The sequence below is a fragment of the Monocercomonoides exilis genome, assembly GCF_001643675.1.
Source record: "Monocercomonoides exilis strain PA203 chromosome Unknown scaffold38-1042076, whole genome shotgun sequence".
In the NCBI taxonomy this organism is placed as follows: domain Eukaryota; phylum Preaxostyla; order Oxymonadida; family Polymastigidae; genus Monocercomonoides; species Monocercomonoides exilis.
In genome coordinates, this window is record NW_027150583.1 from 529,166 (window position 1) to 557,105 (window position 27,940).

Here is a 27,940-nt window from a genome sequence, read left to right on the forward strand (position 1 = left end):
TCAATTGTTGTTTCCGAAAAAAATACATCCAAGTGAAAGAATTTGCTCCAATTCCTCTCACATCCATTCCTTGTCCTTTGCAACTGTTTTCTCCAGAACGCAACAATTGCTGCTCCGCCATTTCAATTTAACTTCATCAACTACTGCAACTGGCAAGCTCAGCAATGCACTGCACACGCACCAACCGCAATATGCTCACCAATGAGCAACATGCGCTTTTCATATGCAATAAGTGAACAAGCTATTTCCATTTGTAAAAATACTCTTCATTTAAATAAATTATTGCTCATTTCTGAAAAATCATTCAATTCACCATCCTTCTGGAATGTTTGCCTATAAAATAGATATTTCAAATGCAAACACATTATCACAATAAATACAAACTTCAAAGCACCTTTACACTCTTTTGAATGAAAATGAATTGATCTGATATATATTTACATAAAACACTCCCATTTGTGTCGAAAAAACTGTTAGATATTCGTAACTACATGACTGAATATAAACATGCAGTTGATGGTTATTGAAAAGACAAACAGAAAACAGAAAAAGAACTTTTTGATCAATTCCATATACATATTAAGCAACATTCGATCCAATTTGTTGATTTATTTGTTAGCTCTGCAAAGATGTTCCAAAAATGTGTTCTGTTCGTGGCTGTGATGTCCGTTTGCGCGCAGGAGGAAGGAGCGTTGCCCGTGGCGACGGTGTATTTGGAGCATGACGGAGAGGCGAGCGAGCGAGGAGCGTTTTATCGGGGCGAGGTGAGCACGCTGAAAGGAGCATATGAAAAGCTGGGAGGGGAAGAGGCCAGCTGCATAAGGGTTGTCCGGGACGAAAGGGCGTATGTGGCAGAAGAGCTGCGGATCAGGAACAACGGGGGAATAACGTTTGAAGGAGTGAACAAAGCGAGAGACGGAAGCGAGGAAGCAGCGATCGACTGCGATGTGCGTGCGCGGTCGGCTCTGTTCACGTGCGAGAAGGTGGTGCAGTTCAGGTATTTGGGATTCGAGTTTCCAGCGTCAAGCACGAAGTGGGAAGCGTTGATAAAAGCGAATGAAATGTCGACGTCGCTCACGATCAGCAACTGCCGATTTGTGAGGGTCGGGGCACAGGCGCGAGGAGAAATGGTTGCGCTGGCTGAGGAAGAAGGGTCTTTGGAAAAAAGCCTTGTGAGGGCATTTGCCGGGTCAGTTGCGTTGAACACTGTTTCGTGCACAGATGCCAGCAGCACAGCTTTGTTTTCGCTGTCTCCGTTTTATTTTGAAGGCGTGAGCGCAGTGTCGCTGAATGGGGTGGAGATCAGTCAAGTGGCAGTTCAAAATGGAGCAGCGATAGGCATTTTCGACAAAAGCGACAAGCCATCGGCAGTTGTTATTGAAGGACTGGATGTCCAAGAGGTGAATGCAGAGAATGGAGCAGCAGCAGGCTTGGAGATATCTTTGATTTCGGAGGAGTCGACCGTGGCGATTGGAAGGACGAGCAAGTGCACATTCAAGTTTTGCAGAGCAGCTGGAGGAAAGGCTGGGGCAATGCTGATCAGCGTGGCAAAGGCAACATCGAATCTTCAGCTTCCGTCAGCCAGCAACCTGGAGATAGACAGCACAAACACAGCGAATTCAACAGCAAGATCGATATTCATTGTTGCGCCAGATTTTGAAGAGTTCAGCAAACAGGAAGATGCATTTGAGTTTGCGAGCGATTTTGATGAATCAGCAAGTGGGTGGGTTGTTGGGGCAGCAGATGGAGAAGCAGATGGAGAAGCAGAGCTTGTGGATGTGTATGAGCATGTCAAGGGGAACACAGATGGCCATCCGAAGACCACTTCTTCAAAAAACGACGATTCATCAAGCTTATCGCTTATGATCTCCATTAATGTTCCAATAGGATTTGTGATATTAGTTATTGTGATTTGCTGCTGCGTCTGCCGTTAAAATTGGAGAAAGCAAGCTGAAGTTGCAGAGGCATAACAAAGAAACAAGAAATGAGCAGCAAGAAGCTGAGTTGAATTCGCAACGTTGTGAAAAACTTTTTGAAAAGATTTTTTTTTCCATCGTTTTGATCATCTACAAAGAGTTCATTGGAAGATTATGAACTTGATACGCACCTCGTTTTTTATTTTTTATGTTATAATTTTTTGTGAATGTTTTGTTTTCTATATTTGTTTTCGATTTCCATTTTTCAGCTGATTTTGGCATTTTTATGTTTGAATTTTTTTTGAATTTTTCAAAAGGATTCATTTTTGTTTGAATGTTTCATGATTTGCCAGTCAGCACAATTTAAGCGATAAATATATTTTTTTTTTTTTTTTTTTTTTTTTTTTGTTATTGTTGTTTTAAGCAGAAATAACATTTCATGCATTTCTATTGCAACATCTTTTTATTTTTTTTCAGTGTTGTTCTTGTTTGTGAACTGAATTTTTGGCATTTCGGAACACTCAAGAAATAGCCGAAAACAAAAGGTGAGAACGAGAAATAATTGTGTTTTGCAGCAAATGGGTTTGGATGGACGATTCTGTTGTGCATGGCAAAGAAAAACACAAATTTGCAATCTTTCGATGAAAAAGGAAAAACACTCCTTGTTTTGGAACCAGGCTGTGAGAGTTTCATTCAGAAATCAAAAATGATCAGATCCTTGCTATTTCAATCATGTTGGTTTTCAGGAAACGAAGAAATCAAACGTATTTTCAAGGGATTGCTTTCAGATTTTTATATGATGTTTGTTTTCTTTCATGTTCGTACAATCGATTGAATAGGATTTTTTTCAAGCTCAGATATTTGAAGATACATGACTGATTGAAAGCGTGTGATAGAAACACAGCAAAAGAAGACGGCGGGTTGATTTCCGAGGAGAATGATTTTCATTTGTGAGATTTTGTCTGTTGATTGTCGTGATGCTATTTTTGATGGTTTTCACCAACTTTTTGCTGAAAAGCAAACTTTTTTATTGCAGATTTGAAGAGCTGAAGGCCAAGAAGATAATCCACAAAGAAAAAGTGCAACAAACTGAAATTTCGATTGTTCTCCATCACTTCTCGGTTCTATCTGAGATATTACCAATTTCTTCACACCCGAACGAAGATATTCTTCAACAAAAGGAAAAGCCAAAAACGAATGTTTTCAGAAGGTACTGTTGGAATATCAGGAAGGAGCATCTTCGAATCTGTTGCGTCGCTTGCCCCTTTCTCCAGCATTTTCGTTGAAACAGGAAAAGACCAAGAGATTGGGGATTTATTTGGCTGCGAAGAGAAAAACATATCTATAAAAACAGAGGAGAGTTGATGGAAATGGAAAAAATGAGTAGAACAAAGGAAACGAATATTTTTTTTGAAGAAGAAATAAAAAGATTGGCAGAAGCGAAACGCCTGAAACTGTTTGAAGAGACATCAACGTTGCCATCGTGAAGGCTTTTGAAGAAAGTTTGAAATGTGCAGAAGAGAAAGAATTGGGGAACGTCATTGAAATGTGAGCATAAGAATTGTTGCGGAACTGCAGAAAGAAGAAGGAGAAAGACAAAGAGGAGGAAGGAAACGGAAAAAGAGTACTCAAACAGTCTGAAAGCGGGGCATTCCTGCCTTTTATTGAATGATGAGCAGCCTGAGAAGAGCTAAGAAAAGAAAAAGAGGAGCAGAAAGCACTTTGCAGTTGGGGAACAGAAAAATGTGGCTGGACATGAGGCACACTGAACAACACACAAAGGATGTTTGATTTGACGAAATGGAGAGAGAGAAAGATAAACGAGAAGAAAAAGAAGTTGCTTTCGCCTGAAGAGACTGAAGAAGACAATTCGACGCTTTTTGATTTTGTTGCCAAGCGAAGACCCTTTTTGAAAGAGGACATTCATTTTGCTTGGAACACCCGCTTCAGAAGGGCAGAACATGCTGATTGAGACACATATAGTAACCACTTCCATTTGGCATCGAATCTTTCATGCAACACGTCAAATGCTGTGCAAAGAGTGCCATTTGCATCAAATAATCAACTTTCTCTGAACATTCTTCTTTAAACAAGGCCAGCATCTTCTCGCTTGGTTCGACTTCACTTCAACGTGCATTGACAGAAGAATATCTTTCATTCTCTGTGCCGTCTTCTTTTCTTCTTCTTCCTCATGCTTTGCCATGAAATTCCATTCGTTGACAATTTATTCGAATTCATCTTCAGCTTTCTTTTTTCTGCTTTTCGAGTTATCTTTTGGAATTTATTTGAGAATTATTCTTCGTCTCCATTGAACGAGGCAATGAAGGATGACAATCAACAAAAGAAGTTGCAAACGGAAGAGATGCAAATCCCCCACCAGCCATTCCATCCAACTTTAAAGAGAGAAAGATAATCATTCAAAAATGAGTTTGAGTCCGTTTATTCTTTTTCATTGAATGTCTTCAAACACGTTCAGTGCGTTATCTATTTTGTTTCTTCTTCACTTCCATCTTCGAAGAACACACAGACGAGGATTTGAAAGAAGATACTTTTTGAAAAGACGAAGGAAAGAAAGGAGGAAGAAACAGTCAGAGAGAAAGAGTGATTCAGACAGCGATGAAGATGGATGAATTTTTGGTGAGAAAGACGTTTAACGAGATTGACGTGCCTGTTGAGCAAACATAGCACATGGAAATGGAGCATTTTCAGGTGATGAAAGAGAAAAGCAGAAATAAAACAGTTTCACAAAAAGCATTTCATTTCCGAAATAATAAATAAAATAAATATTCTGAAAAATCAAACAATAATCTGATGATAACGTTTGAAATAGCCAGGGAATGACACTCTGAAACCAATCATGATATCGTCGTATCCTTCTTCTTCCATTTTTTCAAATTCCGTTTTTTTTATCTTCCATTTTGCGGTATTAAATTCCCGATAAGCCTTCCCTCTCAATTTGAAACAGAGCAATGAGAACATAATAAAGCAGCTCCAAGTCGTATCTTCATTTACCAATGGCTGTCTAATCACGCAATCCAAAGCACACGCAATTGCTCCGCTCTCTATCAAAACATTACTTAGCTCAGTTATCCACAGGACTGGTTTTGCCATGAAATGAAAAACGAACACGCATTTTCTGCACATCAAGTGTTTGCCATCCTTCGCAGCTTCATACAGCCCAGCAACACGCGCAGCCAATCCAGCGAAGTCTCTCCTATTCCATCTGAAAAAAACATGGTGAAAAAAGGTTCCAATTGCATCCATCCATCTCTTTATCAAAATGAATTCTTTCGATTTTTCCAGTTCTTTTTCCTTTCTCGTCCAATCCACACATCTCATCAACTCTTCCAGTTCTCTTGTTGCTTCTGTCGTAAATTGCAGCGTTTTCGCAGCATCCGTGTTCAATTCTTTGTTCAACTTCAATCTTAAAATCAAAAACTGCCAAGCAGACTGATAGGCCAGACGAGTCAAATTTCGATGCTTTTGATGATGCAGCATGATTTCTGTGATTTCGACGAGATACATTTCCTTTTCAATTTTCTATCAATTTTTGTAAAGCAAATAATTGGTTTTAAAAAAAACAGAAATGCTCACACATAATCTTCTCTGATGCAGCTCAAGGCCAATAAAGCCATTTCCACTTCCTTTTGAGTTTCCTCATTTTCCTCCTTGCTCAATGCAACTTTCAGAAGGCCAGACAAGATAGCTGATATTGATTCTCCTCTGGAGTTAAAATACCCCTGCAGGATAAGATAGCATTCGTAAAGTTCAACCAAGTGCTTTTCGTTCTTTTCCTCTTTTTTCTCTTCTTCTTCGATTATCAAAGCATCAAATTTTTTGCACAGCGAATTGCTGATATCGCTTAAGTTGCAATTGCACTTCAGCGTTCTCCGAAATCCCCACTGCTTCAGCAACAAAACCACATCCTCCAACAACAGTGTCTTTTCATCGAGCATTTTGAGGAGTTCGTTGAAAAATTCTGTGCCCAAAATGGAGCACTGCTCTTGCCCGCTCATTTCCTCTATCATTCCAGTCATTTCATCCATTTTCGCTTTGTGCTCAGAATCTGCCAAATTATTCGATTGTGGAAGCGAATCTCAAACATCCAATATCAAAAAAATACAACAAAATTAATCATCAAATCAACCACTTTTCAAAGTTCTGGCACACCCAATAATATCTGTTTTGCTGAAAAAGGCCACATAATCGCAGAATTGAACGATAAAAACGAAGAAATTTCATTTTCCAAACATTCACAATATATTTTTAAAAATAATACAAAGCACAAGTAAAAATGTGTCATGAAAAAGAACTCAAAACTTTTCTCTGCATCATTGTTGTATTTCCCCTCAAGACAAGAAAATTATGAAGCAATAAAACTTCAGTTTATTCAAACAAATTAATAAGGTCCATCAACCTATAATTTTATTTTCATTAAATGTTTTGAGATTTTCTTTAGAAAAGAAAAACGATATTCAATTCCTTCTCTTTCATTTGAGATCACGATCAATGGGTCATCGCCCAGGATCAATGTGGTAGTGATGTGAGGGTTTATGCATTTGTTTGAAAAATCAAAACTTTGCGTTTTTAAAAACAAATTAACGCTAAGAAAAGGAATTGTGGAACACAAGACAATGTTAAAAACTTATATAAAAGAGGGGTTGGGAGTGAAAACGGTGGTGGGAAAAAGAGAAGGAATTGTATATCGTTTTTCTTTTCTAATAAAAGTGCATAAGCACCTTTATTTTCAAGAAAAACATCCATTCAATTCCTTCTCTTTCATTTGAGATCCAATGTTAGCTGGGAATTTCTGATACCATCATGACTACAGCTTTTGACACTTTCCATTCCTTCTAAATTTCTTCTTTCTTTGATTGAGCTCTTGTTCTGATAATAAACCTTTTGTCATATTCTGTATCCTCTTTTTCATCTTCCTTTGGTTCTTTAATCTTCGAAGGCATTATTGCTAGGGAGTCGTCGGAAGCTTGGATTTTTTCGTTTCTTTTACTCATATTGTACTGCTTCTTCCCAATTGCAACCTTCTTTTCATCATTGTTCTGGCTTTCTTTCCTTCCTTTCTGTTCGTCTTTTTCAGCGCTTTGTGCCTGCTTTGTCGATATTTCTGGTGATGAAGCAATCACCTTGCCCATTGCTGAAGCCAAATCCGCCCTGAAGTAATGTTTAACCAATGTGTTTGTTTGTGGCGAAAGACGAGCAAACTTTGCAATCTGCTCTGGAGGAATACATGCCATTATCAAAGCCGAAATTGAGGCTGCCTTGATTGAGTATGGAGTGAATGTGTCTGGTATCCCGGCGTTGGTCAGTGCTTCCTTGGCAAGCTTGCGAATCCTTCCTGCTGTCAATGGGGCAAAAGTGTTTGTATTAAGAAGCAGACTGTTTGTGTTTGGGTTAGCTTGTTTTACTCTCTCCCACAAGGTCTTTATCGCGAAAGCAGGACAAATAAGAAGCAAGTCTGATAAATACGGAACGGCAATCTCTGTGCGTGTCTCCGAAGTCTTCAGTCTCGTGTCAAGATATATTCCTTCATTATGAAACCTTGAACCTCTCATGTCTATTCTCTCTAGCTCGGAAAATCTGCAGCTAAAAAATAACATTGTTAATTCAATCTCCTTTATTGTCAATTGCTTAAAGCTTAGAATCTCATTCAGCCCCTGATCTGCAAACTATTTCAACAACGTCTGCGGGTTCCAAATTTCTCTATTTTCTTTTTTCTATGATTTGTTTGTTCTTCTGAACGCTCTGAACAACATCTTCATGAGCGGTATGTCACCTAAGCACGTATTGAAAAAGAGACTGGAATAAAAATAAACTGCAGCTCTTGTTATTTGCAGGCACGTGAGCGACATTCCGCCATTTCTAATGGATAAAAATACATTTGAGCAATTTGATGCCCAGTCGAATATATTGTCTGGTATTTCTTTGTGGCCACATTCCTTCCATTGCTTTCCAAAATGTGCAAAGCCAAAGAGGTATCCTTTCATGTTGTTTCAGCTATTCCCTTGCAGCACTCCTATGCAAGATCTGTTGAGAAAGCTTTCTGCTCCAAAGCGCGTTTCCACCGTTCTTCTCCATCACGCTGAATGGATTTAACAACTCAATCCTCAACCGTCCTGGAGGAAGACAGGCATTCGTCCATTGCATTGAAGGGTCTTTCTGTAACACTTCCTTTTGCAGCTTCCAGTCCCAGCTCCTGTGTGGTATCGACTTCAAAAGAGTATCCCAGTTCTGGCCTCTCCAGTTCGGCAGGAGTAAGATCACTCGTGCTTTCTCCCTTTTCGCTTTCTGAATCGTTGGAATGATCAGCGGCACAGGAGGGTGAGCCAAAACAACTTCGTCTTTCCATGGAACCATGAGACCATCCTCTGCAATCGGACTGTTGATGCAACACCATCTCTCCAACTTGTGATTGTCACTTGCTGCAAACGCATCCAGTGTCAGTGGCCTCTGAGCTATCTTCAGAATCTCCAGCAGCTCTTCTGCTCGCACTTCGTAATCCCCTGCTCTCTCTAGTCTTGACAGAGCGTCTGCCCTTGTGTTCTTGATGCCTGGGATGTGTGTGGCTCTCATCTCTATATGTGTTTCTTCCTTCCATCTCCATATCTTTCTCAGTACGGGTCTCAAGTTCTTTCCTGCATTCCATCTGTTTATATTGTAGACAACCGCTGTATTGTCCGATCTCAGATGCAGTCGACTGATTCCGTTCCTCTGGAGCGCTGGGCCAAAATGGTTGAGAGCTAACCACACCGCCATTAACTCCCTGTAATTCGATGACTGTTTCGCAAGTTGCTGTGGAAACCGATTGTGTGCGTCTAACAGTTGATTGTTGATTGACAGCGTAGCCCCCCACGCCACTTCCGATGCATCTGTTGTCATCACTGCCTGTGGGACAAACACTGGAATTAGCTTGCGTTGAGGGCGTGATTTCAATATCTTCCTCCATTGCAAAATCTGTTAGATAATGGATGCGTTGATTCTCATCTGTCCGCTCCATCCTTGCAACTACAATCCTTTTTGGGCATAGGTTCAAACGCGTTCCTTTTGCAATTTGCGTTTTTAAACCCTCAAATTATAACGAATTAATAGATAATAATTATTTAAAAACTTTTTATGGACCGATTTTTCGAAAAAAAATTTACTTGTTGAAAAAAATGATTTTTGTAAAATGACCCATAAAAACATGGATTTCATTGAAAAATATTCAAATTTAAAAGAAAATGTGATTTTTTCGAAACAAAAGTGTTTGCATTATTATGTAGACATATTTTATTTGTTAATTTTCATCATTAACAAAATGTTCATAAAAAATATTTTATTAAATATCTCTGAATCTAACCCACAATAAAATTTTTTATCTCTGGAAAAGTTGAATATGCTGTTTAAGATGAAATCAAATTCAAAAGTTTGCCATCTTTTCATTTTTATATATAAAATTTAACATATTATTATATGTGCACTTGTTTTTATTGAAAACAGCTTTAATTATCAGTGACACAAACACATGCATTTTCACTTTTATGTTGCTAAGCTGAAAGATAAAAATTTCAATATTGGTAGCAATGGCTCGAAAAATATTCACAAAACTTCCTAACGAATAAAAAGTTATAATTTTATTTGAATCTTTGAAAAACTGACATAATTTTCATTTTTATAACTATTAATTCAGAATTTCTCTTTTGAAATGAATTGAAACAAGAAATTATTTGGATTTATAAATCTATAAATGAATCCAAATCATTTTGAATCGAGAATTATTGAGAATTTGTTCATAATGAGTTAATTATTTTATTCATCTCTTTTTTATTAATCATGAAATGCCTCAGATTTTGAGAGAAATATTTTTAATTGAAACAATGAAAAGCGAGATTGGGGTTTTAATATTATGAATTTAAAAACAATTTTTGAAATATTTTTTAAAATGTCTTCTTCAAAAATATATATATCATTTTATTCTCAAAATCGAAAATAAAACAAAAAACAAAAATGAATAAGATATTTTTGAACATGCAGCTCTTTCAAAGCTATCAAAAGCAATAACAACATAGTGATTTGCAACAAAATGATTTGTTAATAGCAGTTTCAGCAAAGTGAAGAAGTCTCAATAAATAATGTTAAATGTTTTCTGTTTCAATTCTAATTCTTTCTACACACATTGTTATTCCACCTTCTGGCAAATAAGAGATTGTTGTGTCTTTCCTCAAAACAGAACTCTTCACAGCATCAACAAGAGATCCACACATCTGCATATCTCTTTTTCTGCTGCATTCAAATTCTTCTCGTTTCTTTCCTTTGCACTCCCATCAAACAAACATGATCCAATCAGTACATCCACACACTCACATATCCTCGTCATCCTTCCTCTCTTGTTTGTGCACTTGCATTGAGTAAAAGAGCAGTTCAGCACATTCAACCTCCTTTCAGCTCCATCCATCTTCATCACGCTTCCTTCAGAAGCTACTGAAATATTCTCAAACTTCACTTCCTTCATCCCTGCCTTCGCTTTTTCCCCAACTCTCACATCTTCCCCATCACACTCGACATTCAACATTCTGGTTTCAACAATTAACGCACCAAATTCTCCACAGAATGACAGAAGTGGCACAGATGAATGGATTCCACTGAACAACGTTTCGCTCATCTTCAGCTCAACAGCAGATGAAATAAACTCATAACTTCGCATCTCCATTGAGCCATTTTTCACTTTCAAAATGAACTTGTTACTTGCCTCAAACATTTCTCCAAACTCAAATGCACATCTCTCTGCAACGCACTCATTCACAAACACAATCACACTCCTTTCGTTTCCGATCTCTTGAATGGTTGCATTGAGATGGATTGTCGCCTTTGCCTTCTTTACTGATTTCACACACAAGTCTCCGATCACACATTCTCCACCAATGTCTCCTTCTCCATCAACAAAAATCATGTTTTCAACACCTCTTTGAATGTGACTCACACTGCAGCTGATGCCTTTGCACGGATTTGTCTGTGCCCCACACTGCCTGCTGTCTGTTCCTCCAACATTTGCAAACACCTGGACTGCAAAATAGAATGTGATCAATGGAATCAGATCAGTATCCCCACCTCCACTCGCATCGCTCCCACACATCGAGTCCTTCCCATTCAGCTCCTCCTGGCTGAAGTCCAGTCCAAACAGTCTTTCATTCAGCTGCAAGTCAATCATGTCGCATCAGATGAACACATTCTTCCCGATGAATGCATCATTCATCAAAAATCGGATGCCCTCCAATCTCAGCCCAAGCGGTAGTATTTCTGTATTTATGCATTCCCCATTCGGATCAAGTGCATCAATCATCATCCCTCCTCACCTTCCATTCCCTGTCAAACATACATACATCACAAACGAACACCCACTCACTTTCACCTCCGAATCTCCTCTCTTCATCAGAATCTTCATCTCTCCGCCTTCTGTGCTTCTCTCGCTCACACACTTCGTCAACACTCACACTTCCATCACAAATTCATCAACAATCAGTTCTCCCCCCTCAACGTTTATCACATTATATCCTATCTTTCCATCTATCAATGCCTCACCCTCAAATGACACTGAACAGTTCATCATACTGAGTGTTGATGTTGAATGGATGAATGCACTTCTTGAATTCAACTGACCTTTCACAACAAATGAAAGTCTCCTCATTATCAGTAAACTCGAACATCCAACAAGTCATTCTTGTGTGGATGAACCTTCATCATTCACTTCCACATTCCCTCCAATCACATTCACAAATATGCAATCAAATCCATTGTTCATTCCTGCTTCTGAATGGAATGAGCATCCAGTTATCACCAACTCTCCATTTCTATTTGAAACAATGGTTTTGGCTGAGTTGTCAAATCCTGATGTTAGTTGAAGTTGGATATTTGTCAATTCAAAATGATCATCATTTTCAATGAAATGATCCAGCTGATTTCCAATTGATTTTTCAAAACTCAAAGTTACTTTTTAATCTTCTTCTCCCATCTTTACACCCTTTTTGATCTGATAATTGGACATGTTGAATGAATTTCGAATAACAGTCGATCCATCAATCTGAATTGTTTTCATTCCACGTTCCTTTTCCATGTTTTCCTTCCATTTCAACATCGTTTGGCTTGATTCTTCCTCGCTTCAACATATTACAACATCAAATTCACTGTTAGTGTAAAATAAATCAAATTCAAAAAATTCTTTTTTTTACAATAAAAAAAACCAAACTTTTATTTAGCACATGTTTTTATTTCTCAATATTGAGCTATTTTGTGTAAGTTATGTTTAATTTACAACATTGATTTATTTATGCATGCTATGATCGAGCCTAATACAAAAAAATATTAATAATCCAAAAAACAAGAAAAAATTCGTAATAAAAGAGCTAAATAAATATTTATTTGATGAAAAAAACTATATAAAACCTTTTGCGTTCCATTGCTACCAATATTGAAATTTTTATCTTTCAGCTTAGCAACATAAAAGTGAAAATGCATGTGTTTGTGTCACTGATAATTAAAGCTGTTTTCAATAAAAACAAGTGCACATATAATAATATGTTAAATTTTATATATAAAAATGAAAAGATGGCAAACTTTTGAATTTGATTTCATCTTAAACAGCATATTCAACTTTTCCAGAGATAAAAAATTTTATTGTGGGTTAGATTCAGAGATATTTAATAAAATATTTTTTATGAACATTTTGTTAATGATGAAAATTAACAAATAAAATATGTCTACATAATAATGCAAACACTTTTGTTTCGAAAAAATCACATTTTCTTTTAAATTTGAATATTTTTCAATGAAATCCATGTTTTTATGGGTCATTTTACAAAAATCATTTTTTTCAACAAGTAAATTTTTTTTCGAAAAATCGGTCCATAAAAAGTTTTTAAATAATTATTATCTATTAATTCGTTATAATTTGAGGGTTTAAAAACGCAAATTGCAAAAGGAACGCGTTTGAACCTATGCCCCTTTTTGTAAGAGGCGATACATGGAATGCAGCCATAGGGAAGTGTCTTGCTGAACGAAACGGATTGCGCTGAGTTTTCCAATGAACGAAGCAAAATCTCTTGTTCTCTCCTTCTTGACTTTCACCGCTTTCACTGCTTTCACTTTCCATTTGTCAACTTCTTTCATCAATGCAATTCTTCTGTCTTCCTTCAACTGAACCTCCATTATTTCCGAGTTCCATCTGTATCCGAGGTAAACAAACTCTCTGCTGGCAGATAGGTGGCTTTTCTCCTTGTTTGCTAGCAGCCCAAGCGACTCCAAAAACTGCACAATCCCTTCCGTAATTCTTCTTAAATGCATTTGATCTTGATGTAATATTAGCAGGTCGTCCAAATACGCAACAAGCCTCACATGCCATCTTCTTCTTATTTCCTTCGTCACTTTCCTCATTACATGTGTGAATATTCTGTATGCATCTTCGAATCCGAAAGGCATTCCTTTGAATACGTAATCTTTTCCGAGAAATCTGAAAGCGAGATATGGTTTGAGATTCTCTGAAACTGGGATAAGATAATACACCTGATGAATGTCTATCGTCACTGCCCAATCTTCTTTCAGCAATATTCTCTCCATTGTTCTCTCGTTGTCGCATTTGAAATGCGTTCTGAGGACCGCTGCATTCAAACGACGACAGTCTAAGATCTGCCTCCATGTTCCGTTCTTTTTCTTGATCAGGAATACATTGTTCCTGTGTTTGACATCTTCCTGATTTATCTCCTCCACTATTCCTGTCCTCGTCTGTTCCTCCAACAAATCCTTGAAGGCTCTTTTGTGCTCTTCGCTTGTTCGCTCGGCTCCATCTCTGCACGACCTCTTTGAAAGTTTCTGTCTCTCTCTTCTGTTCTTCCACGTCGCTTGGATCCCATTTCGGATCAAATCTCCTCCTCCAATCTCTTCCCATGCGTTTAAGAACAGTATCGTCCTTCCTCCAATGATCTAATCTGGCTGCGACTCTTTTTCTGTTGCTTTCGTTAATTCCTTTGAAGACACCGACTCCGTCTGTCCCATCTGACTGCTCTTTATCAGCTTCCAAAGCTTCTCCTTCCTGAGAAAGAGCGGGGTCTGTAACAAAAAAACAGCTGACCTGCTCCTCCCTTTGACTGCGCCTGAACTTGGCAGGATGAATTCAAATCCCTTTTTTCCTTTATTCCTTTTGCATTGCTTCAAAACTTCTGTGTCTCATTCTCGAGCTAGCCATATCAGTTTCCTGCTCCGATTCTTTCAGGATCTGTTCTTGTCTTGATGTTAACAGACCAGCCGCCGCTTCCGCTCTCATTTTTTCCGCTGCTTTAAACCCGAACCGCCCTTGAATTCTGGTATTTCTGGCCTCCTGGAACGCTTTTACCGTGAGGATAAGCGCATCTGAAGCTCTCTGTCGTGCACTCTCCTTGTTGGAATCCATTTCGGCTAAGCAAAACAAAACGGCTTTGAAAGCTTGACATAGGCACATCTCCTGTTTATATCCTGCGTAGTCTAGAGCATCGTTGAACCAGTTCTTGGATTTTGCAGCTGGAGGAGGCACTGGAGGAAACAAGGGGCTTAAATCGTGTAAGGAATATTCCTGCTGAATTCTTTCCACTGAAAAAGTGTGAATCTGAATGTCGAGTAAAGATTTAACGGGATCCATTGCAAATACTTCTTCAAAAACAGATGCTGCAGCTTCGTACATGCCTTCTTCTTCTTCTCGTTTGCTCTCTTCTCTATCTGACGGCTGTGTCGAAGATCCTGCAGAATGGTCGATAAACGGTGGAGAAATGAGTGGCGGCTGCGATTGGACGTTCATCTGGCTTTGCGCCCCACCTGGCAGTCCGGCTGCTTCGGTCGACGGCGTAAGTCCAGGAAATGTCGCGAACTGCGAAGATTGCAACATTGATCCGATCGTGGAGATGACCCATTGATCGTGATCTCAAATGAAAGAGAAGGAATTGAATGGATGTTTTTCTTGAAAATAAAGGTGCTTATGCACTTATATCGACCAGAGAATGTTCGACCTATTTGATAGCACGGTCATATGCTCAAATACACAATAAAAAGAGGATACGAAGAGATAGTTATTTTGTGAAAGGAGTAGTAAGAATGTGCATTCATTCTTTTCCAAAGGAAAAGAAGTTGAAAGAAAGTTGACAATGAAAATTGTTGTTGAACACATTTCACTATTATTGTGAGACAACCTCTGCTGCATTATTTCAGATGGTAATGCTGTTTGCTGGATTTTGTTGTTCAGAATGTTTGGCAGAGCATATGCATTTATCGGAGTTGAGGTGATCTTTAAACATTTACACACATTATTCTCCCAACTATTCAAACAGATCATAATTCATCTTCCTTTTTACCAAAAATAGTTTGAAGCCTACGTTAATTGGAAGCTTTAATAATGAAACTCACACTTCATGTGACAAAAAGAATTTCCTTTGAAATGAAAAAAAAGAATCATCTGCTCCAGGTGTCACCCTGTCTCCATTTCCATCCTGCCTTTCTTCCACCAACACTTCAGCATGGTCAAACGAAGCTCGAATGTCAATATCCATAAAAATCCACATTTGCGCTTGACAAATGGAAAATAATGCTAATTCTGAGATTGAAGAATTAAATGAAAGAGACTCGTTTGTTCCTTCCTATCTGTTATTTGCTGTTTGACCAAAGAGAAAACTCGCTTCAAATGATAATCACCATTTTTTGTTCAAAATGGTTATCCCTTCGAAGAAGAAAATCCGAAAAAGGTTTCCCAAAATACTGTTTGATTGTTTCAAAAATGCCAAATAATTTGATGCCTTGTTGATGGGGTCTCTAATCTGTTTTGAAACAAAAAGTGGTGAAATTTTGAATTTCATCGCTGTCAATAATAGTCTGGAGAAGAAGGAGAAATGTTCAAGTCAAAAGTTTTTCAATTATTTTTTATCTGTTTATTTCATTGAAATCTTGCCTTTTTTCACAATGAAAATTCCCTTCTCGATATCGACTATTGCTTTATTTTCAGAAACACCACAAAATGTTTCTCTGCTTTTTTCTCCAGTATTTTGAATAATTTTGAAATTCCTTTTTTTTTTCTTCAAATAATTGGGTTATTTGAATAAAAACCAAAACATTCCTCAAAGAATGTGTTTCAATCTCTCGTTGAAACAAAATTTGTCAAAAACACAAAACGCACTTGTATTCTCCGATGAGCAAAAATGAACAAGATTTTCATCTTCCTTTATGTTCATTGACACAAAAATGAAATAAGATGTCCATTTATTACCCAAAACAACATCTTGTGCTTTGAAAAGGTTAAAAATGAAATTATCATCACAGAATTGAAAAGAACAAAGAAAAGAGCGAACATTCTGTTATTCACATCCAATGATCCAAAAAAACTGTGTTCACGAAACAGTAATTTTCATTTGATTGCCTCAATCATTTTCAAACTTCAACATCACACCAAAAGTGAATTGTGCTTCTTTCAAAGAAAAATATGATAGAACTATTTATACTTGCATTTGTTCAACTCTCTTTTGTTCTGGCGTGGATTGTTGTGTTTTTTTGATAATTCCAAGATCAGTTCATCCATAATAGCATGTGAAAATAGAAAAATCGTTGAATTTTATTTTTCTCGTCAAGAACGCTGATACCCAAAAGGATATCGTGCGTGCACTTATTTTTGCGATTGCTGTGAGATTTCTTTTTTTTTTTTCCGGATATTTTTGTTTCTTGCGCTGATTGGCTTTTGTGTGAATGAAAAACAAATAAGGATGTTTGCTGGCTGCACTGCTTCTGCGCAAATTCAGGAGATGCACGATTCTAAAACTTTCATGTGTTTGGGAATAATTTTTGTTTTGAAACTTTGATAATGGTGATACTTTCAATGATATTTCGCAGCATTGTTTTCGGTTCTGTTTCGTTGTAGTGAAGCCCTGAAAATACAAGTTCAAGATGAAATGGTCAGAATTGCTGAAGAAATGAATGACGATGACTTGCATTCAATTTTCACGACCGAATTGTTCAACGAAATGGACAAAATGATTGAAGAGAAGAAATATTCATTAGAAAATGCATGTTTGCTGTTGATTCAAGTGAAGTTTAACTTTATGTTGAATGAGGAATTGGATGAGCGCTTTGTTCATTCTTATCTGAATAAAAGATTGGAAATGATGATTGAAGAAGAGAACAACAAAACAGAAGGAAAAAGGGAAAAGCTTCTGACTGATCTTTGTGAATGCCATCTCTTCATGTATGGTATCGTCGATTCAGCTGGATTCCTATTTGTCTGCATTCGTCGTATTCTGAAAGTTGCATCGAGCAAGGAGGAAAGCGAAGAAGCTCGAACAGAAGTGGAAATGGGATTGGTGGCATTAAGCAGCGTGTCCCATCGTTTTGTATGAGCATTTTTTATTTTCTTTTTGATTCCATCGATAATTTTTTCACTATTTTCTCTTATCCTTGTTTTTCAAAAACAGTTTACGAAAGATGATAAGTTTTTGAATGAGATCAAAGAAATCATCCAATATCACCAGAAACATCGCAATCTGACGCGACTCGCCTACCAGTCGGCTTTGCTGTTTATGATCAACCAATTTGAGAAAAGCAAAAGAATCTCAGAATCTTTTGGATGTGAACTGCATTTTGCGAGAGAAGCAGCAAGAGAATTGGAAGATTTATCAAAATGTGTTAATTGGAAGAGAAAAATAGATGAAAATAGAAAAGGTGAAGAAAAGAAAGAGAAAGAACTGCTAATTTTATTTCGATGGCTGCATATTGTAAACAATCATTTTCGTGGATACACATGTCGTTTTGGAGGGCTCGCTGGGCTTTTTAGCAGCATTGTGGGAGTCTTTCGAGCAGCAAAGGGTAATAACAGAGCAATTTGTGAGCAATGCCTTAGATCTTTTAATACCGCAGTGGTGTTCATAGAAGTCGAAATTGACGATCTGTTGAATGGAGGGGCAGTTGATGTTGCTTTGGAGGTGATCGTTCAGTCAAATGATGGAGGGTTTTCGAATAGCTGTTTGGAGTTTTTGAAGAGTGTTTATTATAGATTGAAGTGGAGAAGGTTTACAAAGAATGAGGAGGTTGAAAGAAAAGAGACAAAAAGAAAGCTTTTTGAAAAGATGGAGGAAGAAGGGTATGAAGATTGTGCCATCGGATTATTCTATTTCCTTCAAAAAGGGTTGCATTTTGACTTTTCTTTGAATAAAAAGCCGGAAGATTATTTTATCTTTTGCTGATTCATTTGCTTTTTTTTTTCATTTTCTTCATTGTTTGAATGGTCGGTTATTTATTGAGACCTTATTTTTTTTTTGATGATTTAATTTTAAATTTATTTTTAATTTATTTTATTTTGAAGTTGTTGGAGTTAAAGAACTCCACTGAATGGTTTGAAAGATTAAATAACTTTTTTGATGAGCATGAACATTCCTTGCTTTTATGTTCTATTGTAAGATAATATTTTTATTCAATTATAATTTATTATGTTTTTTTTTCTTGTTGTTAATTTTTTTTTCTTTTTTTTTAAGTTCTGAACTGTTGAATGAAATCGTTTTAATTCTTCATTTTATTATTTTTTTCAAAAATGAACAATTTCCAAATGCTTTTTGGAAGAATTGTTATTTTTTCATTTTTCGTTTCAAATTGAAAACAAAAAATAGAAACTTCAATTTATATTTATTCAATGATTATCTTGATGAAGTCAAAGATAAAAAATGGAAAAATAAACATTTATCCTTTCACTTTGCTTCTATGAATAAATGAAAAATGAATATTTCTACATTCCATTCAAACACTTTGAAATTATTGGCATGATATTGAAGATGTCTTTTATTTCTTTTCAATTTTGTTTCATGGGAATGGTATTACAAAAAGTGTTTTCCACAAACGATCATATGAGAACCCATAATAATATAATGAAAATAAATTGTAAAAGAAAGACGATTATGAGCATTGAAATAAGTCTAGAGGCTGTAATTGCTGTAATTCTGTGGAATACATCTTACGTGCATTGCTTGCGCTACGATACCACAAATGACAAAGTTGGAACAATTCCAGAATTAAATGTTTTGCAAAAAATTCCTGTAATTGATTGGACGACTTCAACAGAAGCTGAAAATAGTTACAATCTAAAGGAAACTTATATGCAAGCACAACATTGTGAAAAGAGTTCTGAACATGATGAATCTGAGGGATGGAAAGGAAAATGGAGAAAGAATCAAAACAACAGAATTGAATCGGCAAACACAAACACAAACAGGAATATCTTCAAAATTGAAGGAGACGCATCAAATATTAGCATCCACAATGAAAAGAAAGTTGAAGAAGGAATTGAAGAAAGCAAGATGAAAAGTCACATTATTCTGGATAATTCATCTCTGTTGTGCATGAATTTGGGGATGATGGCAAATGAAAATAAAAGTTCATTAACCTTAAGAACTGAAAGTGTTGCGATGATTTCTGGATGCCATTTCGAGGTTAAAAGCGAAATAAGTCCATTTGATTTGTGTTTCAGTCAAATTCAACTTACAAACTTGACACTTCGATTTTGGAATTCACAGCAGACCCACATGCCTCCTCTTTTCTCCACGCAAATGAGTGGATCAAAAAGTCACTCAACCAATTGTGTGTCTGTTTGCTCGTCGCATTTTTCTTCATTCCAGATATCTTCATCTCCATTTCTGTCTTCTCACTTTATTGAAGGGGTTTCACTCACAGATTTGATTTTCACCAATATTTCAACATTTCCAACACGCAGAAGGATTCATTTTGCTTCAGGATGTGGATGTTCCACTCTGATGAATGACTGCTCATTTTCATCAGTCTGTGATGTGTATGATGGGGGAATAGTTCCTTCTCTGAACAACCCTTTTACATCTTTGAGTGCTTCAAACTCCTCGTTTATTGGATGTTTCAGAAAAAGAAATGTTGAATGCAATGGTACTGAAATGGAAAAGAAACATCCAGGGAGACAAAACACAACAGATAATGGAACGAATTCATTCATTTGGTGTGAATGGAATATGTCGAAAACTCCTGGAGAAGTCGACTCATATGCCGATGGCTCTTCGAATGGCGGAGCAATTTGCATGATCAGTTTATCATCTGGAACACTTTCTTTAAAATATTGTTCTTTGAATCGATGCATAGCCTTTTATTCAGGAGGAGGTATTTATTGCTACAATATCAAATCGGTTGAAATTGTGAATAACAGATTTAATGCCTGCACTGCAATGAATTATCGTGGGGGTGGAATGTGCATTTTTTCGATCAAAGAATGCGTTCGGATCAGTGGATGTGAATTTCAGAATTGCAAAGCGAATAACTATGGAGGAGGGCTTTATCTTGAAAATTTTCAGGTTTCAGAACCAGGATGCATTGAAACAGAAAACGAAGGAAGGGAAGGTGCGTGTGCGTTTGACTGCTATTTCTCTTCATGTTCCATAACAAATAATTATGGTGGAGGATTGCGTTGTTATAACATTCCTGTTCAAGTCAAAATGAGGAGCATTCAATTCATTTCATGCAATGCATCGTCTTATGGAGGAGGCTTAAGCGTGGATACACGACTGACTACAATGCCAAAAGATGGACATTATTTTTATTTCTTATTTTTTCATGAATGCAAGTGCTCTGCAGCAACTCCATATGGGCACGATGTGGTATATTTTGATTATCATAATGCCGTTTTGAATTCAGATAATCCGTTCAAAGAATGCTATACGACAAACACAGATAACCAGAGAGTTTGCTATGCAAGCAACTATTCGAATTTAACGGGTTGGACATATCAGCACACGGAAAAAAAGAATTGGCTGAATGAAAAGACGATATACGTCTCAGTGAGCGGGAATGATGGATATGAGCTGTGTGGGGCATATGAATCAAATCCTTGTTTAACTGTAAAGAAGGCGTTTGAGATGTGTGAGGTGCAGATAAGCTTTGCAATCACGCTTATGGAAGGGAATCACACAAGCGAGGCAACAACTATTGATATTGGGTCAAAGAAGATTTCAGTCATTGGAGCAGGCAAAGATAAGAGTTCGATTGGAACAGGAGCCCTTTCATCGGTAGGAGCTCTGTTCAGTGTGTCAACAGGTTATCTTGGTTTATTTCATATGAAGGTTGATTGCAACTCAATAGCAGAAACTTCACCTAGTGTGTTTGTGGTTTCTGATGGGAGCGGGTCACTCTCATTGGAAGATGTGTTGATCTCGTCAAGTGTTGTTGGAACGAATGTTATATCGTCATCTGTATTTGTGGTTGCGCTGTCACAGCTGAGGATGATTGATGTGGAGGTCAAAGATATGAAAGTTAGTCAGCCTCTGTTCTCAGAGCCATCATCAGGAGAAGCTGAATCAGAAGAGAGTTTTCTGTCAAATGTGACAATTCGGAATGTGAATCTGACTGAAGGAAATGGAGTGGTTGTGGCAAAGAATGTGAATGGAGAGGGGACATTTGTGGTGAGCAACACAACAATTGAGGAATGTGTATGTGAGAATGGGAATGGTGGAGGAATTCATATTTGTTTGAAGAAAAATGGGAAAGTAGTTGTGAATGGAACAAGTTTGATTGATGGGAATAAGGCAAAGAATAATGGAGGAAACGGAGGGAGAGGAGGTGGGATGTTTGTGTTGATGGAGAGTGGGGGATGTGGATTGACAATTGGACAGAATGTTGAGTTTTCGAAAGTGAATGTGAATGAGGCCTCATATGGGAAGGATGTGTTTGTTCATTGCGGGAGTGGTGTGTTTTTGGAGTCAAAAGTGAATACAAACACATTAGCATTTTTTGACACAAGTACCATTCCATCAGATGTGCTGAAGCTGAGTGGGAGTGAAAATGGGGATGAAAGTGGAGTTATTCCACTGTTTGTGTATTTTCATTCGTTGGGAACGAAAGTGATTGTTGATGGGAGTGGAGGAAATGGGATGAATCACAACCATTGTGGATTTGAAGGGTTTGGGTGTTTGACAATTGATTATTGTGCGAACTCAAGAATGAGTGAAAATGTGAATGAAATGGAGGTTGTCTCATCTTCTTCCGTCAAGGATGAAATTGAATTTTCTTTATTTGGTGTGATAATTTCAGGCAGAATAATATCATCAGAAGAGGAGGAGAGGATGCAAGTGGATGTGAGTGATGAAGGATCAGCCACACAAGATTATTTTGTTGGATGTTCGAGTTCGCTGACAATGAGGAGACTTTCATTTGTTGTGATAGGTCAGTTGAATTCGAGGAGAAGCGCATTTATTCACTCAACATCAACAATCAACATGACGAACTGTTCAGTCTCATTTGAGAGTGGGGCATTAACAGATGGAAAGATTGGATACAACATCATTGACATGGCAGGAGGGAATCTGATTGTTGATGGATATGTGATGGAAAGTGCAGTGATAATGAATGGGAAATCGCCAATAACGATGACAAGTGGAATGAAATTGGATATTTTGAACAGCAGAGTGAGTGGAGTGGAGGTGAATGCGGCAGGTGGAAATGGAGGAGGGGGATGTTTGAATGTTGGGATGGGCGTTAATGGGAATGTGAAAATTGAAGAAAGCAATTTTTCATCGAGATGCACAGGTGGAAGTGGAATGAAAGGGGGAGGGATGATGATATCAGTGGGGAAGGGAGGGAGTTTGGAAATGAAAAATGTGAACTTATCAGGATGTGAAGTTCCAACAGAGGATGTTGAGGATGGAGGAAGAGGATTGGGAGGAGGGATGTTTGTTGAACTTCCTGAAGAGATTGGATCATTTGTTTTAGAAGGAATGGAATTTGAGGGATGTGATGGGTGGAAAGGGAAGAAAATGTTTGTTTCTGGATGGGATCTGAGTGAGATTGTGAATGAGGAGCACCTGAAATGGGAGATTAAGGAAGAGGAATTTGGGTTGTTGGATGAGCTGTGTGGATGGGAGAGGAAGACGACAGGAGAGGAGGGATATGTGATTCCATTGGTTGTGTATTTGTGGAGGAACTGGAGTGGGGATGGATTTGTTTCTCGAGAGAAAGGAGGAGACTTCAGTGGATGCGGATTTTCAGAAGCACCATGTTCATCAGTTGATCACTTAATATCGCTGAGATATTCAACACTTGGTGAAGGCGAGTCACACATCAACATTGTTGGATCAGGATTGCTCCAGAAATCGATTTCATTTTTGTCATCATCATCATTATCAATAACTCCAGTTGTGTCAATTGAGGGAGAGAAAGAAGGCACAAGTCTGAAAGTGAGTGAGGAAGGGGGAATGATAACATCGAATGTCGAAGCTTCATTCACGAATTTGTCATTTTCTCTGCCAAATGAACTTGTTTCTCAATCATCGCTCATTCACTCAACTTCATCATCAGCAGCATCACTTTCAATCAAGAGGTGCTCATTTGTTTGCGAAGATTCAACAAAGGAAACGAAATATTATCTGATAAAAGCAGATGGAGGGAGTGTGGTGATTGAGGATTGCACCCTTTCCCAGTTCAATCTGGGAAAAGGGTTTGTCGAATTCACGGCAGATGTGAAGAGTATTGATATGATGAATGTGTCAGTTTCGAACACAACAATCTCAGGAAGCAGTCTGATATCGCTGAGTCAGGCATTCCCAACAAATGTGTTGATCAGCAAAGCAAGAGAGAACACAAAACAAATCGTGAGGGTGAACAGCTCCTCATTTGTGAACATCACATGCGTGGAGAACAGGCCATGTGTGATGAGCGTGGGATCGTTCTTGAATGGGATGGAATGTGTGATTGAAGGGTGTGTGCTGACGAAGTGCATGAGCGAGAGGAGCTTGGAAGGAGGAGGGATGAAGATGTTGATGAAGAGAGGAGAATCGGAGGTGAAAGTGAGTGGGTGTTCATTTGGGATGTGTGTGTGCTCGACAGGGAATGGAAGGGGAGGAGGGATGATGATTGATGCACTTGATCCGAATGGGGAATGCTCCAACACGGAAATGCCACCACTTGGGCTGAGATTGGAGAACATCCGATTCATGATGAATGATGCGTTTGTGGGGAAGGATGTGTTCATCCGATGTGACTCGATTGACTTGCAGCTGAATGAAAGACTGTTTGGATTGGACTTCAGCCAGGAGGCGCTGAAGGGGAAGGACTCGATGTGTGGGAGCGATGGAGAAGGGAAAGCTGATGTTGATCTGATTCCGCTGATCACATTCTATTATTCTTCACAGGTGTTTGTGTGTGTGAATGGGAGTGACAACAGACAGTGTGGAGCACAGAACAATCCGTGTGAGAGCATCGGAAATGCTGTGCAACACATTCAACGAAGTGTTGTGAATATGATTCTTATTGATGGGGAAGGGATGATGGGAGAGGAATGTGTGATTGGGGATGTGAGGATGGTGTCGATGGGGAGGGAGAAGGCGACAGTGCATTTTGAGAGGAAGATGGAGGAAAGAGGAGAGGAGAGGAGCATGATGGTGTTTGTGAATGAGAGTGTGGTGGAGAGGTGTTTGTTTGTGTTTGGAGAGACATTTGAGAGCACACAGAAATATGTTGTGAAAGTGAAGGAGGGGCGGATGGTGATGAATGAATGCTCATTTGAGGGTTCAGCCAGTGGGATGGGAAAAAGGCTGAAGAACACACTGGTTGGGGTGGAGGGAGGAGAGATGGAGATGGTGAGATGCACAATCAGACACATCCATCATTGTGGCAGATTGGTTGTTTTCTGTGGAGAATCATCGAGAGTGATAATGAGTGAGATAAGGATTTGGGATGTGGAATCAGAGGGAGATGTGGTTGTTGTGGAAGGGGAGGCGAGAGTGAGTGTGAAAGAAGTGGGGATGGAGAACATAACAATAATGGGGGAGTGGAGTGTGATGGCGCTGAGAGGGAGTGGAGATGGGAATCTGTCAAACTGCTCATTCAGTGGGTGTGAGAGTGGAAGAGAGAAGGGAGGGGTTGTTTTGTTGAGCAGTTGTGAGGATGTGAGGATTGAGATGTGTGATGTGAGTGGAGGAGTGAACAGGGCAGATGAAGAAAGAAATTTGAAGGAGATGAATGAAAAGGAGGAAAAAGAGGGAAGAGAAAGGATATGCAAGTGGAATGTATCGATGGTTGGGATTGAGAGGAGCAGGATTGTGATGGAGGATACGAGGATTCGGGAGTGTGGAAAAGGGGGATTGTCCGTATTGGCTGGTTATTTGACTGTTGAGAAAGGAGAATTTGAGAACAACAATCCATTCATAGAAAAATATCCATCAATGAGAAGAAATATCCTTTGCTCAGATTCTGGAATATTGATCGTTTCCAACTTGAAAGGTGGAGATGGGTTGATGCCCAATTCTTCCCTTTGGATTTTGAATGATGGATGCACCCTTCGTGGAATAGCAGGAGAAAGACCATCTCCTTTCTTCATTCCCAAATTGGAAGATGTTTCTGTGAATGAAAATGGCAGACATATTGTTGTGAAATTCAAGGGATCCCTTTTTGTGCCATGTGACTTGTCATTCAGACTGGTGCATAAAACAGGAGATGTGGAGTTGGTTGAGACATATCCATTTGAGGAAGACAGTTTTGTATCCGAAACGGAAGTGATTGGAAGAGTTCCATCAGAGAATATTTCAGCAATTGCAGATGAAACAGAGGTGTCTGTAATGATATTGTTTGGGAAGCCATTGGCTGCAACTTCTCCACTGATTCTGAAGAACAAAACAGAACCAAAGACAGGAGATGAAAAAGTGGTTGAAGGAGGGAAAGAAGGAAAATCATCATGGGCATTGATTGTGATTGTGATATTTGCTGTGCTGTTCTTGATTGTTCTTGTTGCATCGATCGTGGCAACTATTCGATGGAGAAGGGCAAAAGAAGAAGCGAAAAAATACAAGGAGATTGTGAACGATAACATCAGAAAGGATCCGAAGGCATTTGAGATGGTGACGATGGAGATGTCGCCAGAGGAGCAGTGGAGGAGAGCAGAGAGGGAGGCAGAAAGGAAGAACGATGAGAGAATGAAGAAGAGAATATATGACACGAATATGGAACATTCTGAGTCTTCAGAGCATCTTCTTTCTGAGAGTGGTTCAACTGAATATATCCTTGGAAGAGACTCTGACAAGATCCCTCAATGGGCACTGGAAAAGGTTGAAGAAGAGATTCAAAAGAGATCACCATCTCCGTCAATTTCTTCCACTTCCACCACAGACACTTCAGACACAGAATCCACCTTTGTTCGAATGGAGGATATGTGTCCAACCACCTCTTCGATGTCGAACTTGGTGGATGCCATGGCATGTTCATCTCTTCATGAGAAGCTGATTGTGGATCTGAGGGATTCACTGTTCATGTTGCTTCATGGAAGGAATAAAACAAAGGAGATGGCAATTGGAACAATGGAAGAGAGGGAGCAGACAGCTGCTCAGATCCTGTTCTGGGTTGCGAATGGAGCTCTTCACTCGTTTGATGAAATGGAAAATCCTCTTTCATCTTTCGAAAATCTGAATCCTCACATTGTTCTCTTCTCTGAGCATAAGGTTATCTGCATTGTGATGCATTCTGACTTCCTTTCTTCTGATGATAGTTCAGATTCCTCATCGATCTCTTCATTACCTGTTGTCTCTTCATCGTCGTCCAATATTTCAGTGATGAGCGAGAGATTCACAGACTCGCCACCACCTTCATCTGCTTTTGAAGACGACGATGATATCAGAAAAGAGTGCCTGAGATGGAAGGCACCAGAGCTGTTGATCAACAAGAAGATGGGGGCAACAAAGGAATCTGTGGCATTCTCGATTGGGATGATGCTGTGGGAATGCTTAACTTTGGAGATTCCGTTTGGAGAATATGATGCCGAGACAGCTGGACAGAAGATAACATTTGGAGAAAGGCCATCACGAAAGTTGATAGCAGGAAGGGGAATGGATGAGGTTGTTGGAAGCTGCTGGGAAGAGGAAGCGAGCAAGAGGATGGGGCTGTTTGAGGTGAAGAAGGAGCTGTTTTCGCACTTTCCAGCGAATGCAGTTGTGATAACAGCCTCAGATGCGATTGCATATGCTGAGAGCTCAGAAAGTGAGACAGATGATGAAAAGGAAGGGACAACCATCCAACAAGCAACAACAACAACAAACACAGCCACCACCACTTCTTCAACAGTAACATCAACAACTACTACTTCAACAACAAAATCAACGTTAAAAACAAGAGAAAATGCAAGTGTGAGACGAATTGATTGATGATTTTGAGAAGAGAACAAGAATTGTTTTTCATCGGAATGAGGCAAATGATGGTTCCCACAAATATAATATAAGAAAGAAAGATAACGTTTTGAATGTTTTTGTATGTTTTTGTATGTATCTATAAAGTATGTATTTTCATGTGTATTTTTATTGATACAATTCCTTTGGGGATTCTTCTTTTTTCTTCCCTTCTGATGTCTTTATGCAGTGTTGTTCCATTTCACATTTTGTAATCTTTCGAATGAAATAAATAAATACATATATTAATATATGGTAAGTGGGAACAAAACGTACAGTTAAAAATGCTTTTAAAAGCTCAACTGCTTGTTATAAAAATAATAAATAAGTTCATTTTGGATATTTCAATTTGTAAATTTTGTTTAATTCTTATTATTGAATTAATGACCCATTTTTGAAATTTTAAATTAACAAAACACCTGTTTTTTTTTTTTGATAAATATAACCATAACCAGTGATTTAGGTTCTTATTTTAATAAAAAATTATACCCTGATTCATTCGTTGTGAGAAAATTGATACCTATAACCTCTCCAAAACCTAATTAGTTAATTCGAAGAAAATATTTTCAAGGGTTTGATCAACGATATTTCAATAAAAAAGGTAGTAATTCAACACTTTTATTTTGTACCGAAAAAGAATATTTCTATTTTTTATGTTCCTTTGAATCAATTTGGTCAAGATTATCTGGGAAATGAAACTTTCTTTATTTTTTTTTTTTTTTTGAACTGTACGTTTTGTTCCCATTCACCAAATATTTTTATTAATTTGAATATCTGGCTGATCCTTTTAGAAATCAAACTTCCGTTCGAGTTTTGATCAAAAAT

General features: G+C 38.2%; 10 protein-coding genes across 10 annotated transcripts; 3 read left to right on the forward strand and 7 right to left on the reverse strand.

The window, feature by feature from the left end:
• The first annotated feature begins 585 nt into the window (after positions 1 to 585).
• Positions 586 to 2,475, forward strand: MONOS_12006 (uncharacterized protein). Its single transcript, XM_067864587.1, has one exon. The coding sequence runs from the start codon at positions 630 to 632 to the stop codon at positions 1,932 to 1,934; it is 1,305 nt and encodes a 434-aa protein (XP_067723197.1). The 5' UTR covers positions 586 to 629; the 3' UTR covers positions 1,935 to 2,475.
• A 2,237-nt stretch (positions 2,476 to 4,712) lies between these two features.
• Positions 4,713 to 5,962, reverse strand: MONOS_12007 (uncharacterized protein; the record flags this gene model as incomplete). Its single annotated transcript, XM_067864588.1, has 3 exons — positions 4,713 to 5,139; positions 5,249 to 5,340; positions 5,513 to 5,962. 3 exons carry the CDS (start codon positions 5,960 to 5,962, stop codon positions 4,713 to 4,715), a joined length of 969 nt encoding a protein of 322 aa, XP_067723198.1.
• Positions 5,963 to 6,769: 807 nt separating this feature from the next.
• Positions 6,770 to 7,486, reverse strand: MONOS_12008 (uncharacterized protein; the record flags this gene model as incomplete). Its single annotated transcript, XM_067864589.1, has 1 exon — positions 6,770 to 7,486. One exon carries the CDS (start codon positions 7,484 to 7,486, stop codon positions 6,770 to 6,772), a length of 717 nt encoding a protein of 238 aa, XP_067723199.1.
• A 545-nt stretch (positions 7,487 to 8,031) lies between these two features.
• On the reverse strand, positions 8,032 to 8,280 carry MONOS_12009 (uncharacterized protein; the record flags this gene model as incomplete). Its single annotated transcript, XM_067864590.1, has 1 exon — positions 8,032 to 8,280. One exon carries the CDS (start codon positions 8,278 to 8,280, stop codon positions 8,032 to 8,034), a length of 249 nt encoding a protein of 82 aa, XP_067723200.1.
• A 66-nt stretch (positions 8,281 to 8,346) lies between these two features.
• Positions 8,347 to 8,877, reverse strand: MONOS_12010 (uncharacterized protein; the record flags this gene model as incomplete). The annotated part of the gene is made up of 1 exon (XM_067864592.1): positions 8,347 to 8,877. One exon carries the CDS (start codon positions 8,875 to 8,877, stop codon positions 8,347 to 8,349), a length of 531 nt encoding a protein of 176 aa, XP_067723201.1.
• Positions 8,878 to 10,146: 1,269 nt separating this feature from the next.
• MONOS_12011 (uncharacterized protein) lies at positions 10,147 to 11,118 on the reverse strand (the record flags this gene model as incomplete). Its single annotated transcript, XM_067864593.1, has 1 exon — positions 10,147 to 11,118. The coding sequence occupies one exon, from the start codon at positions 11,116 to 11,118 to the stop codon at positions 10,147 to 10,149; it is 972 nt and encodes a 323-aa protein (XP_067723202.1).
• A 1,941-nt stretch (positions 11,119 to 13,059) lies between these two features.
• On the reverse strand, positions 13,060 to 13,848 carry MONOS_12012 (uncharacterized protein; the record flags this gene model as incomplete). The annotated part of the gene is made up of 1 exon (XM_067864594.1): positions 13,060 to 13,848. The coding sequence occupies one exon, from the start codon at positions 13,846 to 13,848 to the stop codon at positions 13,060 to 13,062; it is 789 nt and encodes a 262-aa protein (XP_067723203.1).
• A 243-nt stretch (positions 13,849 to 14,091) lies between these two features.
• MONOS_12013 (uncharacterized protein) lies at positions 14,092 to 14,817 on the reverse strand (the record flags this gene model as incomplete). The annotated part of the gene is made up of 1 exon (XM_067864595.1): positions 14,092 to 14,817. One exon carries the CDS (start codon positions 14,815 to 14,817, stop codon positions 14,092 to 14,094), a length of 726 nt encoding a protein of 241 aa, XP_067723204.1.
• A 1,685-nt stretch (positions 14,818 to 16,502) lies between these two features.
• MONOS_12014 (uncharacterized protein) lies at positions 16,503 to 18,579 on the forward strand. Its single transcript, XM_067864596.1, has 4 exons — positions 16,503 to 16,568; positions 16,675 to 16,739; positions 16,803 to 17,299; positions 17,381 to 18,579. The coding sequence occupies exons 2-4, from the start codon at positions 16,676 to 16,678 to the stop codon at positions 18,146 to 18,148; spliced, it is 1,329 nt and encodes a 442-aa protein (XP_067723205.1). The 5' UTR covers positions 16,503 to 16,568; position 16,675; the 3' UTR covers positions 18,149 to 18,579.
• Positions 18,580 to 19,930: 1,351 nt separating this feature from the next.
• MONOS_12015 (uncharacterized protein) lies at positions 19,931 to 27,094 on the forward strand (the record flags this gene model as incomplete). Its single annotated transcript, XM_067864597.1, has 3 exons — positions 19,931 to 20,003; positions 20,058 to 25,699; positions 25,916 to 27,094. 3 exons carry the CDS (start codon positions 19,931 to 19,933, stop codon positions 27,092 to 27,094), a joined length of 6,894 nt encoding a protein of 2,297 aa, XP_067723206.1.
• Between the last annotated feature and the right edge of the window lie 846 nt (positions 27,095 to 27,940).

What these genes read in the sequence shown, in the direction of transcription:
- MONOS_12006 (XM_067864587.1), top strand. Translation starts at nt 630, where the DNA reads ATGTTCCAAAAATGTGTTCTGTTCGTGGCTGTGATGTCCGTTTGCGCG.
- MONOS_12014 (XM_067864596.1), top strand. Translation starts at nt 16,676, where the DNA reads ATGTTTGCTGGCTGCACTGCTTCTGCGCAAATTCAGGAGATGCACGAT. An exon ending in CGATTCTAAAACTTTCATGT is followed by an intron (nt 16,740 to 16,802) that starts GTTTGGGAATAA and finishes GATATTTCGCAG; the next exon opens with CATTGTTTTCGGTTCTGTTT. An exon ending in GCAGCGTGTCCCATCGTTTT is followed by an intron (nt 17,300 to 17,380) that starts GTATGAGCATTT and finishes TTTCAAAAACAG; the next exon opens with TTTACGAAAGATGATAAGTT.